We start from the raw sequence: 16,675 nt of genomic DNA on the forward strand, positions 1-16,675 counted from the left end.
AATCATATTTCAGCTAAACATGCAACTTGAGAATTATACTGAGGTGTTTAACATGTAAACTACAATGAATTTGCTCAGTAGACTTAGAAACTTGATGTTTTGAGGCTACTCTTCAATTTTGTGCAAGATTCGCCACTGCTTTGGAGTGGTATGGTTAATATTCACCATATATATATATAATGTTTTTCATATTCTGATGGAGGCACTAGTAACTACCGGAGAGTCCCGAGTGGTAGGACTTAGTCATCCGCCTCCCATCAGGCCACTCCCGAGGACGAGTCATCATCAGATGGCGATGTCGGAGTGGACTTAGTTGAACCAGATCTGTTTGCTACCGAGTCAGGCGACATGGAGACCTCGGACGGCTCGGGGTCTACCTCGAGCAACACTTCCAAGAGGAAGAAATCCGGGCGTGGTCCGGGGAAGGTCCCAGAACCAACTACTGCCAGCAACCGTCCTGTCATTTGCCCGACAGGAGAGGGGTAAGCAAGCATTTCATTTGCATCATATTTTGGATGCCATAGCTTTGACACTCACATATGCTTGTCTTTTATATCATGCAGTCAGTGGACATTTATCCCGACACAACCTAAGGGGGCACGCCTGCCGAACCACGTCATCACCTCCCTCTGAGGAAGCACTTCCCTGGATTGTCCAAGCCGGGTGATGACGATCCGCCGTCGCCAGGTTTAACCTGGGAGCATTACCAACACAACAAGGATGAGCACAATGTCACCATGGCCACCCGGGTCATCAATGCTTTTTTTGTAAGTATCTTCACTCCGACCACTGCATTTTTCCATATCCAAATCCTTGCTTGCGTGGATGGTGAGAAGATGCCATATGCTTTCTTGTAGGAAACATTTGCTTGTGTGGATGGTGAGCAGCAGAAGGCGATCAAAGGTATCGTGAAATCTGCCCGAAAGATACTCTCTGACACCAAGCACACGCTGTGGTACAAAGCCGTGATAGTGTCGGCCACTCGATGACAAGGGAGAGAAGATGGCAAGGAATACTGCTTGCCAGACCAACTTGTCGCGAGAAGAATACCTATCAGTGGTAAGTGACTACATCGGTTACTAGTACTTTGATTCATCCCTATTGTTCCTCAATTATTCGATTTTGTCTGACTAGGTGAAGGAACCCTGGATGAAGGACGATTGTTGGGAGGCCCTGGTTGACATGTGGTGTGACCCAGCATGGCAGGCGCAACATGTGGAGAAGGGAAACGATCGAGCCAAAATGACAGGCCCGACTCATGTCTAGGGGAGCCGGAACCTAACCTCTCTCAAGCAACACATGGTATGTGGATTAAGATGTTAACTTTTTCGCACAGTGCATCTTGGTTCATTAAACTTGATGGTTAATTTTGCAGGAGGCGAAGGTTGGTCGCCCGGTCCACATCATGGAAGCCTGGAAAGAAGGCCACAAGGGGAAGACCACAAGGGGAAAGAAGGCCACATCTGCAACAAGTCGGCGGAGGAGAAGTGAGGGACCTTCAAAGAGGTCTTCCAGGAGGTGCACCGGCAGGAAGCCGAACCTACGTCCAAGCCCCTTGATCCTGAGCTTCTCATCATTGCTGGCCAGGGGAAGGGCCATGGCCGCCACCTTCTTTGCAATAGGGTGATCGCCACCTCCTCGCATCGCAAGCTGCACGAGATACGCGCGTCGAGCGCCAGCTCAACTCCGTCCATGCATACGGAGTCGCCCAACCGCCACATCCCATGAGATAGCGCATATCAAGGTTAGCATCCTAACCTTTCATTTATATCCATGCCTCGAAATAGCACCGTTCCAACCTATATGAGCCTAATGCCATGTTACAGGATTTAATGGCACATCGGGCTGTTGAAGAGGAGCAAAGGCGGAAGGCTGATAAGGAGTTCAGAAAAAAGGAACGGGCAGACACTAACAATAGGTTGAAGCTGCTTGTGGTTCAACTACAGATAGAACATTATCTAAACTAGAGTAGAAGATTCATTACATAGGGACGAACCACCCTCACGTGACTCTACTCTTATAGATTCTTATGCAATCTCGAAGCAGTGCAAGTGATGCCCCTCCTCCTCCGGAATGTTAACCCGATGGCCTCCCCTCCTCAAGATGATCTATATATGAACAAGTGTACTTCTATTGTGACGTGCACGTGTTTTGCAAGTAGTGACATGAATTTCCGACACCAGGCCACTGCTAGCACCGACTAAACGCGGCACCATCATGGAGAAGACACATAGCGTCACTGTCGTGTCCCTGTTTTTGTGGGCGCACCGTCCCCGAGCCGCACGGCCACCGCCGCCGTGCAGGTCGTCCTGCGGGCCGTTCCCGAGCCGCACGGCCGGCGCCCCCATGCAGGTCGTTCCGCGCCACCGTGCAGCACAGTGGGAGGCAGAGCTTGTCAGGTCTCTGGTGGCAAGTTGTTTTCTGCGCCGTCCCCTAGCGAGCACACCCTGGGTGAGCGTCTCCAAAGCGAGCACACGCTGGGTGTATGTGTATGAGCCGTCGCCATACGGCAGCTGGTAGCGGCACGCATGGCGTAGTAGCCGGAGGATCCGCCGGGCAGCGTCCGGAAAACACTGGAGCCACACAGCAAGGCGGCAAAGGACGCCGGCGTGCCCGCGCGTCATCTCTTACCGTAAGGCTGAGCACGGTGTGGCGCCTCGACGGACGGAGTCGCGGTGCAGCTGGAGCTGGGTGATCGAGAGGCCACTGTCACGGTGACCAAGGCAATGGCCGTGGTGAAATTGTATGGGTAGAAAATAGTGGAACCGTCCGTAGTGACGGTGAATGACGGCGATCGCCACGGAGACGAAGAGGATGATGAGGGAGAGAAGCACGGTGGTCTTTGCGACGTGCTTGATGCCTGTCGCTGTGAGGGCGCGACCGCGGCAGGCATGCGCGAGCCGACGTTCCACTGTCACCGTCGGCTTCCAATCCCCGGTCAGCCCAATCGAGTGCCCGTCCAAGAGATCCGGCCCCGCCAAGCCTCTATCGCCGCGTGGTGTCCTTCTTCCCTCCCGGCCCGACCTGATGTCTCTCTGCTACAGTGCTAGTAGCCGCTGTTAATTAGAAGAAAGTGTAGAAAGAAAAGGGTCACTGGACGTCGGCATGGATTGGTTAGAAGAAAACTGACCCATGATTGTGGATTGGCAATAGGGCCAAGCGCATCGAGATACATACTGACGATGCAACAATCTATCTGCGAGGGCACGACGCCTAGTCCACAATTTGTCACACAATCAACAGCCTGCACCTCCGATCCAGAGTCTGATCAACAATGAAGCATTCATTCATGCCATCTTCCAGCATTCGGTCACTGCTGAAAAAGAGCTCCTACAAGCCGTCCCTGACTGCATCCGACAAGTGCTGCTCCAGTTTGATGATGTGTTTGGCGAACCAACGGAATTACCACCGCGGCGCTCCTGTGATCATCGGATACCCTTCATTCCGGGAGCACAGCTGAACATCCCTCCTTATAGGCATAAACCAGAGAACAAGACATAGATAGAAAAACAAGTGGCAGAGCTGCTCCCCGCCTGTATTATTCAGAGAAGCTCGAGTCATGCATGTCTCTTCCCCCGTCATCTTTGTCAAGAAGAAGGACGATACTTGGCGCTTATAGACACCTCAATGCCCTCACAATCGTTGGAAAATACCCTATTCCAATCATTGAAGAATTGCTTGATGAACTTCATCGAGCTAAGTGGTTCTCTAAACTCGATCTCCAAGCGGGATATCACCAGATACGATTTGCAGAAGGAGAGGAATTTAAAATAGCATTTCAGACACACTTTGGTCACTTCGAGTTCAAAGTGGTGGGGTTTGGATTGGCCGGTGGTCCAGTAACGTTCAACAATGCAATGAACACAACCTTGCATCCCCTGCTCAGAAAAAGTGTCTTGGTGTTCTTCGACGACATTTTGTTTTTTAGTAAGACCTTAGAAGATCACAAGCAACATCTGAAAGTGGTTCTTCAACTGCTGAGACGTGATCATTGGAAAGTTAAGCACTCCAAATGTGCTTTTGGTCAACAACAGCTCACCTATTCGGGGCATATGGTCAGCGCTCAAGGGGTGGCTACAGAACGAGCAAGATCCAAGCATTTCAATGCTGGACAACCCCTAGTGCTGTCAAGGAAGTAAGGAGCTTCTTGGGGCTCGCAGGGTGCTGACTCGTTGGCAACTTTGGCATCATAACTAAACCCCTCTTCCAGTTGCTTAAGAAATGGGTTTTGTTCGTCTGGACACAATACACTGAAGCATCCTTCGAACTTCTCAAACAACAATTGATCTCAACCCCTGTGCTCGCGCTGCCAGATTTCTCCCTTCTGTTCTCTATCAAAACCGATGCGAGTGATAAAGGGGTGGGAGCAGTTCTCCATCAGAATGGGCACCCCCATTGCATTTATGAGTAAAGCTATGTCCCCTTGCTACCAAAGGCTCTCAACGTATGAGAAGGAATACCTTGCGATCATCGTCGCGGTCGACCAGTGGAGGTCGTAACTGCAACACTCAGAGTTCATGATTCATACTGATCAGCGCAGCTTCATTCACTTGGAAACACAGCAGCTCACGACCCCCTGACAACAACGAGCTTTCACTAAGCTCCTGGGACTGAATTACACTATCAGTTACAAGAAGGGCAAAGAGAACTCAGCCGCGGATGCTCTGTCCTAAGCTACTACTCCCTCCGTTCGGAATTACTCGTCCAAGAAATGAATGTATCTAGATGTATTTTAGTTGTAGATACATCATTTTTGTGACAAGTAATTCCGAACGGAGGGAGTACTTCGGAGAGCTAGATGGAGAGAGGACCACTGTTACCGTATCATGGCTAGACATCCACCAAGGTTCAGCTCTTTCCTACTTCACCTCCAGGGTCGAAACTTTGTGGTCCAAGCCTTCGTCCCGTGGACTTGACGGCATCGCATTGAACTCCAAGCTGCCATGTCCTTTTGACGTGAACAGCAGGAGTTCTGCTTTTGCATTGAAGAAGAATAGAGGGTTTACAGAACTCAGTCAAGTCCAGGCCAGGAGGAGAGCCCGGCCGACAGTCAGAGATTATTGGCTAGACATACAGAAAACGAAAAGGAAAAACGCCGTGTGCTTTTACATGCCCCCAGCGACCACCGCTCTGGTGGCCTCAAAGTACACCTTCACCTCGTCTCTGATCAGTCCAGCAATCAGTTAGCCTTTCTGCTCAAACACCCTGCGGTTTCCTTCTTTCCAAACATTCCACGCAATGTAAGCTGCTAGTGCGATTTCCTCCCTGTTCTTCTCCTTGAAGGCTGAGCCGCCATGTGCGCGCCGTCGCTTGCCTGGCTGGCTGGCTAATACTGGACGATCGTCCATCAGCCGGGAGGAGCTGCGTCGCATGCCGCCGGTCATGAGAACCTGAGCGCCGAGGCCGTGCCATCCCCATCCTCCCTTATTCCAGGATCTATTTCATCCAATGGGCGGGCTTGTCAAGTCGAGGCCTCGAGGAGAGTATCCACGCGTGAAAGGAAACGGAGCAGCTTGAGCTTGAGCGCAGTCGTCGACCAGGAGCTAGCTTGAGCGCATCCACAGCGCCTGCTCCAACGCCGACGAGGAACTCCTACCGCGTGGAGCTTCTTGCAGGACGCCGCTTCACCGCTTGCTCCCGAGCTCGCCGTAGCCAGCCAGCCAGGAGTTTACAGAGCCGCGTTCCACTACTCCAGAACAACTCGCGGCCGCTGTGCTCCACCATGCATCCACCTCCACCCGCCTTCATCCCGCCATCTATCGGCCTCCTTGCGCACCCAGATGAGTGGCTGGTTTGATGCCTGCGGTCCGGCAGCGAGCTTGGCGACCTGCGGCGGGAACAAGTGCACGACGCCGCCGAAGATTACGTAGAGCACGGAATGGGGCAACCACGCGTCCAGCCATGACACGACGAGGCTGGTGTCAACAGCGGCGGGCTGGGGTTCCCTATCACGGCGGTGATGTTTCGGTGTCGGTGTCCAGGAGGCAGAGGGGCTCGGCGTACCGCTGGACGAACGCGCCCTCAAAGCTTCACACGTAGGAGTACGTGTTGAGGACCAGGTGTTGGCCACTGTAATCCTGCCGCACATCTTCAGTTAGCTAGCTATAGCCTATATATAGCTTCCTTCAGTTTCGTCAGAGAATAAGTATGCATGCACATTGAGCCTGTTCACGTGCATGCCCGTAGCCTTTGCTTTCTGCATGTGGTAGCTAACTCGCCGGAGTGTTCGTTCTCGTGGGATGGCGCGGTCCTTAGCTCAAATCGTAGCCCCGGTTGAATAGGGCTTCTCTGTTGTTGTAACAGCCCGAGCGACGGTAGAAGTGATATAGACTTGCTAGTTTTGCAACGACACTAGGCCATATCCGTGGTCACCTCGGCATCGAGGACGTCATGTCGGTGCGTCTCTAGCCCCAGCGACTAGCTACTGGAAGAACTGCACAGCGAAGTTGCCCGATCCGGAAGTTTGGCGTCGGTGGTACATGCCGTTAATTCTTGGTCAGGTTATGCACACTTGCACCGTGAGGTCGACGATGCAGTTAGGCCTCAAGCGGCTCAGCGAGCAAGGACATCCGGTGGCAGAACAGCCTCGCATTCCTCGGGTACACCCAGCCATGAACTCAGTACCTCGAGCTCGTCGAAGTAGACGGCAAGCCCAGCGCGGCCATGCCCTTTTAATTTGTGCGGGAGGAGCTAGCATCACCAGCGAGGTTTCCTTTGAGGCAAAGCCTTGAATAGGTTGCTGGCAAATTAAGAGCTCTTCAGTATCATGCGTGTTTCCCTGAAAACCAGTTCCGCTGTTTAAAAACGAGCTAATAATTGTCGGATCAATGCTTTCTATCCTACCCAGTGATGGTGGTTAGATGTAATTTACTCTGATGACTTAGCCTTAAAGATAATGCTTCTTCGTAATTTACTCAGTGTTACAAGTTGTCACGTAGCATCCTCGAGAAATTGTTCATCTACCATTCATCCAGCCACGGTAACAATAATTTTATTATGGGAATCACCATATACTGTCACTTTGTAAAGAGAATTGCAAAACCCTACTAGCTAGTACGGAGTACCTCACTCACCATGAAGATGACTACCTAACAAGTTCAGTCGAAGATGATGGTGATGAGCAGAAAATATTTGGTTTGATTTTTTCTTGATGAAAAATCAGGTGAACGAAACCCTTTGATCATCTAACAAAAGATAACAAGTTCGTCAGCTCAGGCCTTTATTTTTTGAAGGTATATAATAGTTCAGCACAGTTCCTCTAGGCAACATGGAATGATTTGTCATAGCTCAAGACGTGGACAGTGAGATAATTAGAGCTCTTATGATAACTGAATAAGTATTGAGCAAGTACTAGTGATATGTATAGCTGAAGCGTGTGACGCACCTTCTGCTCTTCTTGCACCATCTCAGCCACACTGCACAAAGACAGCGTGTCTTGTGCACTAGACCGCACGGCCATGTATAAAGATCAATCAGCCTGCATCAGAAGAACGAACGAACACTGGTATTTAGCATAAAGCCGTCCGAAATTACCTGTCGGAGAAATAGATGTATTTTAGTTTTAAATATATTTCTTTTTATTCATTCATGCGACAAGTAATTACGGACGAAGGGAGTAATTTCTACATTTACTAAGCTCCTCGGTGCCATGATTCCCATTCTAACCTTATAACAAGTAGTAGCGACCTCTACAGCTAAAGAAACTGAAGCCATATCTGCCTCAATTCCTCTATGTAGGAAAAGGGAGCCAGAATGTCTACGGTAATGGTCAGGGACGTACATGAGGACCAAACAACAACCACATACTAGTTGATGATGCGCGTCAACTCATATAGAGATGGCGAGTGAGCGTGCACAACAGTCTTGTCTACCTCAGCTAGCGTGTTAGTTACGAGAATCCAGACATGGATGAGATAGATCATTGGAATCCTTCCATGCTTATGAGAGTGTAATTGGTAAGCCAAGAACACAAGAAGGAAATGTAACAACTTTGTTTGGGTGAGGAGGAGAGTTGTATATATGTGAGTGGAACAAATGACTGGTGGCACGGAAAGAGGAAGTATATATGGCATCTACAGAGCTAAGGATGTGTATCATCTCTCTTATATACGTACTGGGCAGTAAGGGAGGTAGGTGGCGGGATTGGATAATGTCGAATGTGTACATCAGCACAAACCATCTTACTAATAACTAAATGCCCATAATTTCAATCTTTATAGAAAGATATACAACTACAACATGTAAATAATGTGTAGAGTGGACAGTGAGATAATTAGAGCTCTTATGATAACTGAATAAGTATTGAGCAAGTGATATTCATAGTGCATTTGAACATTTTCCATGTCAAACACAAGACAATTTGTTCCGTTTTTAAGACGGAAGAGATGATATATATATAGTAGATAACCAGCTCCCATTTCTACAAGATCGATTTTTTTTCCATGTCAAACACAAGATCGATTTCTACAAGATCGATAGAGCCACTGAATAACAACTAATATCAACTCTAGTGCACCATTAAGTCTGTCAGGCATGCACAAATTAAGCATTGAAAGTAGGAGGAAAGCAGTCAACAAGCCAAAACAGGACCTGAAACAGCTAATTAATCATACTAGCTAGATCATATAGGAAAAACAGTCAACAAGCCAAATCAGGACCTGCAACAGCGCCAATATATATCATACTAGGTAGATCATATATGAATTAGTTGGACTGCCCAAAATCGTGAGATCACCACATAATTAAGCTGGCATAAGGTCGAAATAGCTAGCACAAAACAGGTACGACTACGATAGTGCTCAGCTCACAACATAATTAAGCTGGCATAAGGTCCAATACTTTGAGACATAAATCACTGTCCGCACATTGTCCAAAGTTTTTGATACTGGGTCTCGGGTGATGAATCACTAAGCGACTGTCTTGTTGTCCTTGTCGTGACAGCACCAGTAAACGAGCGGGAAGGAAGCCATGGAAAAAAGTGAGAACTTGAAGTCGAGGCAGGCTTCAAATCTTCTAATCCTTTGACAGTATAACCTGTGTGGATATCGAGTAGATTGATTCTAAGCTTGTCATCACATCTAGTGAGCAAGGTTGAAAGAGAGATGGCGTGGGTTTAAGATAATACTAGTATATACCGACCAGGTAGGGTCGTTGGGTTTCGCCTCGACAAATTTGGAAGCCTGGACCAGTCTGAATCTACCATAGTCGTCGAGCTTCATCAGGCGATGCTGCGCTGCCAGGACCTCGTACCTCCCTTCCACGCCCTTGTATGAACGGATAAGAGCCAGGCGTATCCCGAACTGCAAGAAATGGGCTAACCAATCGGAACTCCAACGGAATCGAATTAGAGCAAGGCAAGGAACCCACGCACCTCCGGTCGGACGAGAAGCCTGGGCGTGGGCAGTTGACGCCCCTTGCCCGCCGCCGCCGCCGCCTGCCTGTGGAAGAAGGGCAGGCCCCGCTCCTTGCCCGCCGCCGCCGCCGCCGCCTGCCTGTGGAAGAAGGGCAGGCCCCGCTCCTTGGCCGCCGCCGCCGCCGCCGCCTGCCGCCGCCCCTTGGCCGCCGCCCTGGAGCGCTGGATCGCGGCGCCGACACGTAGCGGCATGGTCTCCCGCTTCCTCGCCTCCAATATCAGTCCTAGGGTTAGTCGCCCCGCCCCGCCGCGCCGCGCCTCGGCTCGCCGCCCCGCTTTTGATCTCACACACTCTTTTTTTTTTGTTGAAACGGATACGCTCCTCTCCCTGTATATATATATATAGGCACGTCCCTGGGCCTCTGGCCGTAATCGGGCCGAGTCGGGCTGGGGCCATTGAAAAAAGGCACGATCCGATTTTTCACTCGTCCCCTCAAAAAAAAAACCCTCCGTCCGGAAATACTTGTCGTAGAAATGGATATAAATGCATTTATCTGGAACTAAAATACATCTAGATACATTCATTTCTCGGACTAATATTTCCGGACCAAGGGAGTACCTTTCTACACCCAGAAGCAAATGCTTCTGATGTGAATAGTAAAATAAAAAAAAATAAAAAAAACATTCAAAAAATTCTAATTTTTTGTGTGACTTACTTTGACAAATGTTTATTATGCATGCAAAAATTCACCACGAAATCACATTGGTGGAGGTCATGCCAAAAAAAAAAATCAGAGCTCCAACGTACTTTTGTAAGTAACATTTTTAGAGCATTGATCTTTTTTACCACGCCTTTTACCAATGTGATTTTACGATGAAATTTTGCATGCACAATAAACATTTGTCAAACTATACCACAACAAAAAGTTGGAACTTTTTATTTTACTGTCTCTACATCCGCTCGACTTGTGCTTTACAAAGCGTCGATGCGGCTGCCGGCTCACTGCTATATTGTTGCGTTGGATTAGCAGAAACGTACACACGCTCAAAAAAAGAAAAAAAGCAAACGCATACACTGTAAGATTCAGTTTGAACAATACATGAAATGTTTCGGTCAGCAAAGACCATGAAGACACAGCGCAGAAATCACATATTTGATCTCAGGGCGAAATCAAATCATAAAATGACCTGCTCTCGAAATTTTTTCACTCTGCTGACCCTTTCGTGTGGCGCCCGACAGCTAGGCGCCACACACCACTATGCAGCGCCTCTGCCTTAGGCGTCGCACCTCCTGCCAGCGTGGCAGCCCTGGTCCAGTTGCGGCCCCACAGGCAGCACTACAGCGCCTAAGGGATAGGCGCCACACTATGTAAAGTGCAGCGTCTATCGCTTGGGCGCTGCACATTGACTTAAGCCGCATCGGGTCAGCCCCTCCCAGCAGTTCTTCCCCCTCTGAGCAGTTGCTCTGTTTACAGAGAGCGGCGGCAGCGGCGCTCCCTTCGGATCCCCCCCCCCCACACCCCTCTCAGATCTGAAGTTTTGAGGCCCGGATTCGATCTCCAATCCCTCCTACTAGGTAAACTCCTCCGTTCCCTTTCTTTTCCTCCGTAAATGCGTTGCAATTTTAGGGATTTGCCCAAGATTAGGTGGAACCTTTGATTTGCTTGGTTTGGATCTTTGTTTGCCCAAGATTAGGTGGAACCTTTGACCCCCCCCCCCCCCACACACACACACACACACACTATATGATTCTTGTTAGTGAAACCTAGATTGTAATTTTTTTAGATATATATGAGATGCCTAGTTTTGTAGATAATTATGAGATGTTGAGTGTTGTAGCTATATGTGAGATGTTGAATTTTTTTAGATATATATTAAATGTTGAGTTTATTTGAAATATGAGATGTTGATTTACTTGAACACATATGACATACTAGATATATATGAGAATTTACAATCATTTATTCATTGTGTGAGAAGGAGATGTTGAGATTCTTGTAGATGAATACATATGAGATGTTTAGATGAACACATATGAAATGTTGAGTGTTTACCGATATTTGAGATGAACTCATATATGTTTATTGTTTGAAATTTGTAAGGATGGTTTGGCTTCTCGACGATGTCTACGACACGAAACACTGGGCCTACATGATGCGCGAGAAGGAGATGGTAATAACGAGTAATCTAAATATTTTGCAAATTTGCCTTAAGTTGAAATTTACATGCCCTAAGATTTGTCATTACTTGTTTTTTGTAGAAGCTTGAACCTTTGAAGATTCGGTATCACGGGGTCTCTAGTCCTGCCATGCCTTACGATGAGCGGTACACACCGTACATCAAGCAGGCAGGACTACTCCCGTGGATTCAGTTGGTCAGCCGGTCCACGCCGAATCTGAACGCTCCACTGGTGTCCGCTCTTGCTGATCGGTGGAGGCCGGAGACGCATAGTTTCCATCTTCAGACTGGGGAGATGACCGTGACGCTCGAGGATGTCTCGTTGATCACCGGTCTTGCTATCGACGGGAGGCCTCTCTGTATGAGCACCGATTCTGATGGGTGGCGCAAGCAGATGATTGCTCTTATCGGTATGGCTCCTACCGAGGCTGAGGCTGATGTAGAGGAGGGAGAAGAGAAGAAGAAGAGGGAAAGGAAAGCAGCCGGAGCTGCTTTTACGTGGATTCAAAATCACTTCGCGACGTGCCCTCCGGATGCCACTGATGATGTGATCCAGACACATGCTCGTGTCTACATGTGGTATGTTGTGTCGAGGACTTTGTTTCCTGACTCCACTGGCAAGAACACTCCATGGATGTGGCTGAAGGCGTTGACCGTCTTCGATAGCAAATGAAGCTGGGGTTCAGCTACTCTTGCCTACTTGTACAGACAGGTAGTTGGTCTGTTTTGTGATCAACTCATTCTTCATTAGCAATGCAAGCCTGCTGTTAAGTTAACATTGTTTTTCTTTCATATGCAGCTGGACGATGCGTGTCTGCGGATCACAGATAGTGCATGCATTGGTGGTAATATGCTTCTACTTTCTGTATGGAGCTTGGAGCGTCTGCCTGTTGGACGCCCGAAGAGCGTCAGGTTTAATCCTTGGTATCAAGATGAAGATGACGAATTACGGCGCCCCACTTGGGCTTACAAGTGGGATGTGGTTTCCGAGATGACGAACGATGTCAATCTCATGTACCAGAAGTACGTTGCCGAGTTGGACACGATTACGCCTGAGCAGGTAACGAGGTCATTACTTCAGTCATTTCTCATGTTTGCCTGAAAACAAGTCACCAATTTTGCATTGTTGCCCTATTTCATAGGTGGAATGGCAGCCATATGGCGCCGATGATAGACTTGGGTACACCCCGGAGTTTACCATCAACCCGATGTGCTTGCGGGATAGGGATCTCTGGCTTATGCGGTGCCCACTGATATGCAACTCACTACAAGAAATATGTCAACTTGTGACCACCACTATTGGTCACTGAAAGGTCACAAATTTCCATTTACGACCTTTTTGTGACCAAAAATAGAAGGTCAAAAGCTGGCGGTCGTAAACTGACTATAGCGACCTTTAACAAAAGGTCGTTGATCCTATGACCTTCTGTTTTGGTCGCTAGCTCTCTCCCCAGGCCATGTCGGATCCGACGTGGCAATCTGACGTGGCAAAATTGCGACGAATTGAAAAGGTCGTTGGTTAAAATCAGCCCGGTCCAATTGGGGGTTTTACATGGGCCGAGCCCATTAATTCAGCCTATTTGTGTTTTTTCCATCAATTTTTTGTTGGGTTCATGGGCCTGGCCCATTTTATTTTCTAGGACGTAGCCTTCTATAATTCATTTCTTTTGGGGGCCTCGGCCCTTTTTCAATCCAGTCTATTTTGGGCCTCCACAACATGCATTTAGAAGCTTGACATCACAAGGACAGATGGCTATTCCAGCTTACATCTCAGCATGTACGTATGTATCCAAACCATTTCATTTCTTTCAACACAAAGGATTCTTTCAACAGCCACAACAGTAAACAGTAGATACATTCAACAGAGACTGAATTAACATAGAAATGAAGCAACAAAGGGCAGACCGAGTACAGGAACTACAGCTACCATTTCTATTTCTACACGCTTGCAAGAGAGGGAGGGACTACCAAGGAGCTAAACTAACAGCGGCCGAGCTAAACTAACAGCGATCATCCATCATTAATCAGTGACAGTAGCAATGAGTGGCAGCGGCGACGTTCGAGAGACACCCTCCTCCTGCTGCTGCTTGGTGTGCCTGCTACTGCTTGGTTTGCTGCATCACTAGCTGCCCTGCACACAACAAGAATTTTAGCTTTACATAAGGTTTACAAGAACAGGACCCTGATACATGAGATTGACATTCACAAGCTATTTGCATTTATATTTAGAACTGCATCACACCATTTACATTACTAGTTATGTATTGACATACTTATCTAAAAGAACATATGTAGAAACATATGAATTTTATTTCTGAATACCATTACAGAAGTACTAAAAAAAGAAGAGCTCATTACACAAGAATCCAGGAAGAACCCATCAATTCTGCGCCGGAGCGAGAGATGTGCAGGCAGATCAAATAGTAGATTCGAGCAAGAAGGATGTACTACCTGAAATGGGAAATGAGGAGGCCGATCCGACGAGTCCCACCCAAGCTGTGGAAGGAGCAGCGGCAGCGGCTGCAGAAGGACTCGACGGACCAGACGCCATCGTGGACCTGGTAGGTGACGATGACGTGGTAGTGGTGGAAGCCGCTGCCGAGGCCGACTGCGCCTGCGGCGTCCTCGTCGTCCTCCAAGGTGATGACGACGGCCGGGTCGGCGTTGAGCCGGTGGTCGTGGTTCTGATAAAAACTACAGGAAACTTGATTACTTCTCAATACTGTGCAGTCACACTTTCAGAAAACCTGTCTATGTATATACAAACTTGAAAGATTAACCCTGCAAAGGTTCAGTGGATCCAAATAAACATGCACATCAGAAAACTAGAGGAACAGACCATCAACACGTATATACCTAGTCAATAAAATATGCATACAAAGTCGTACTGATGTATACATGCTCTCACATCAGAATTCAGAAACATCAGAGTCTCGCTGCATCTCAAAATCAAGCTGATCTAACATGTAGGCACTGATTAACAGATCCAATAATACTAATGCAATTGTAATCATACGGCAGAACAGATCGTTCAACATTTCCAGTGAAAGCATTGTACATAGCAAAACAAACTGAAACCCAATAAGACACTATTATAGTACAGGACGACGGCGTCTATTGCCCATCTGGAAAACAAGGTGACATAGTGCAGGTTCAAAAGTTTCCTATCAATCATGATATGTTTGTACAATGGTTGGTGTATGCTGAGCTCGGCACTGTATGATGTATAACAGATGCTGTATAATAGAGAAGAACGGCAAAATAAATTTGGTGGCATTGAGCTGTTGATAGAAGTATGCAAAAAAGCTACTCAGTTGCTAGCAAGATGAATCAACAAGAACTATGAAGGTTGGAGTCTAGAAAGGTATTCCCAGTTACAAATAGACTACGACAGCAGTTAAGCTATGCATCATTCTTGGCGCTGGATCTCATCCCTGTCATTTTTAGCAATCACTGCACGTGGAAGAAGTAAAGCATGTCAGTTGTACTGATTTTCAAACACACAAAAATGAAGGAGCAAAAGGCAGCCAAAATGTAACTGCAGGGCCCTCTTAACACATAATGCTTGTGCCTAATCTGTTAATCAGCTTCTGCATGATCAAGGAGATTTTACTACTCCCTCCGTCCCATAATATAAGAAATTGCTTGCACATAATGCTTGGAGATTTATAGTGGATTAATACATTTGTCCAGTTTAGTGGAGTCCTTAAACAAGCAATGACATTTTATCAATGTTGAACAAGCAACTCCAGTATAAATTTGAACAAGCAATGGTATTTGTCAATGCTGGAGATACAGTCAAACTGTAATCACAAAGCTTGTCAATGCTTGTTAATGCTTGAGATAAATTTGTCAATGCTGGAGATAAATTTGTCAATGGTATTTGTCAATGCTGGAGATAAATTTGAACAAGCAACTCCAGTATTTGTCAATGCTTGTTAATTCTACTGCTGAAGCCTGCCTAAATGCAGGAAGGCATCACGATTTAGGGGAGGCACATGAGTACTGAATTCTCACCATTGGTACGGGAATGGTGGTTCTCTGCAGCCGGAAGGTCTCGGAAGACCCTGACAGGGTACAGGGCGGCGACCTGGGCTACCATGGACTGCTGCCTCGTCCTGAGCAGCCTCTGCAGATCCCCAAGCCACGCCTTCTCCGCGGATTTCAACTCTTTGGCTTCCTGCGATCAATCAGGAGGAGACGGATTAGATATCGGACCAAACGCAGGCAGCCAGAATACCCAATGCATTCAGGTGTCGCGTGGAGAGGAAGAAACGGGCGGGCGGGCAGGTACCTGCACTTGGCGGTGCGCGGCGGCGAGGGCCCTGGAGAGCGGCAGCACCCGCTCGATCTGCGCCTGCATCTGCTCCTTGCGCGGTTCCACGCCCTCGGCGGCCCTCCGCCTGGCGACAGCTTGCTCGTCCACGCGCGCCCGCCGCCGCTCCAGCCGCCGGCTCAGCTCGTCCAGCGCCGCGCCTTGCCGCACCGACTCCCTCCTCACCTGCAGCAGCAGCAGGATCAGGCCACACTCGACAAAAGGGGGCACGACGAGCGGGGCGGAAGCAAAGCGAGCGAGCGAGAAGCATTCTCACCTTGAGCGCGGCCTCGAGGCGGCGCGCCAGGCGTGCCCGTTCCTCCTCCGCGGCCGCGAGCTCCGCGGCGAGGGCGCCGGCCCGCTCGAGGCTTCCCCGAAGGTCCGGCCATGCGACCGACTTCTCGGAGTTGGGATCCGGCCCGGCCCTGGCGCTCATCCCGGCGCGCGCGATGGAGATCGTACTAGTAGGCGGCCCGCGGCGGCGGTGGCGCCCATGGTCCTGGCCCGCCGTGACGAGGCCGGGGCCGAGGCGTGTGTCGTACTACTGGTAACTGGCGGCGGGATGGGGAAGGAGGGGGCGGCGACGGGGGGCCGTCGTCGTCGATCTGGATCGGGGTGAGGGATTGGGGTGGGTGGCAGATCTGCAGCGAAAGAATGGAGGCGAGGGAGGGAGGAATGAGAGAAAGAATGGAGGCGGGGGGGTGGGTGGGTGGAAAATGTCCATGAGGACAGACCTAGGGTTTCGGCTCGGGTGGGTTTGGGCCGTTGGATGCGGAAGCATCCTACGGTGGTTGATGCGTGATATGCCCACGGTCCAATCAGAACGCAGC

At 48.9% G+C, this 16,675-nt stretch overlaps 2 protein-coding genes across 2 annotated transcripts; both read right to left on the reverse strand.

The window, feature by feature from the left end:
• Nucleotides 1–8,723: 8,723 nt before the first annotated feature.
• On the reverse strand, nucleotides 8,724–9,694 carry LOC147993043 (uncharacterized). Its single transcript, XM_087533368.1, has 3 exons — nucleotides 9,371–9,694; nucleotides 9,139–9,299; nucleotides 8,724–9,033 (listed from the first exon to the last, which is right to left on the reverse strand). The coding sequence occupies exons 1-3, from the start codon at nucleotides 9,602–9,604 to the stop codon at nucleotides 8,907–8,909; spliced, it is 522 nt and encodes a 173-aa protein (XP_087389494.1). The 5' UTR covers nucleotides 9,605–9,694; the 3' UTR covers nucleotides 8,724–8,906.
• A 3,600-nt stretch (nucleotides 9,695–13,294) lies between these two features.
• Nucleotides 13,295–16,532, reverse strand: LOC125512744 (uncharacterized). The gene is made up of 5 exons (XM_087533343.1): nucleotides 16,123–16,532; nucleotides 15,825–16,031; nucleotides 15,548–15,710; nucleotides 13,982–14,983; nucleotides 13,295–13,661 (listed from the first exon to the last, which is right to left on the reverse strand). Exons 1-4 carry the CDS (start codon nucleotides 16,279–16,281, stop codon nucleotides 14,940–14,942), a joined length of 573 nt encoding a protein of 190 aa, XP_087389469.1. The 5' UTR covers nucleotides 16,282–16,532; the 3' UTR covers nucleotides 13,295–13,661; nucleotides 13,982–14,939.
• Nucleotides 16,533–16,675: the final 143 nt, after the last annotated feature.

The sequence above is a fragment of the Triticum urartu genome, chromosome 1A, assembly GCF_056163025.1.
Source record: "Triticum urartu cultivar PI428250 chromosome 1A, HENAU_Tu73, whole genome shotgun sequence".
Classification (NCBI taxonomy): Eukaryota; Viridiplantae; Streptophyta; class Magnoliopsida; order Poales; family Poaceae; genus Triticum; species Triticum urartu.

Coding starts and splice junctions, on each gene's coding strand:
- LOC147993043 (XM_087533368.1), bottom strand. CDS start 9,604: ATGCCGCTACGTGTCGGCGCCGCGATCCAGCGCTCCAGGGCGGCGGCC. Junction 9,300..9,370: donor GGCTTCTCGTCCGACCGGAG/GTGCGTGGGTTC, acceptor CATTTCTTGCAG/TTCGGGATACGCCTGGCTCT. Junction 9,034..9,138: donor AAACCCAACGACCCTACCTG/GTCGGTATATAC, acceptor ATATCCACACAG/GTTATACTGTCAAAGGATTA.
- LOC125512744 (XM_087533343.1), bottom strand. CDS start 16,281: ATGAGCGCCAGGGCCGGGCCGGATCCCAACTCCGAGAAGTCGGTCGCA. Junction 16,032..16,122: donor GCCTCGAGGCCGCGCTCAAG/GTGAGAATGCTT, acceptor CTGCTGCTGCAG/GTGAGGAGGGAGTCGGTGCG. Junction 14,984..15,547: donor CCACCATTCCCGTACCAATG/GTGAGAATTCAG, acceptor TTCCACGTGCAG/TGATTGCTAAAAATGACAGG.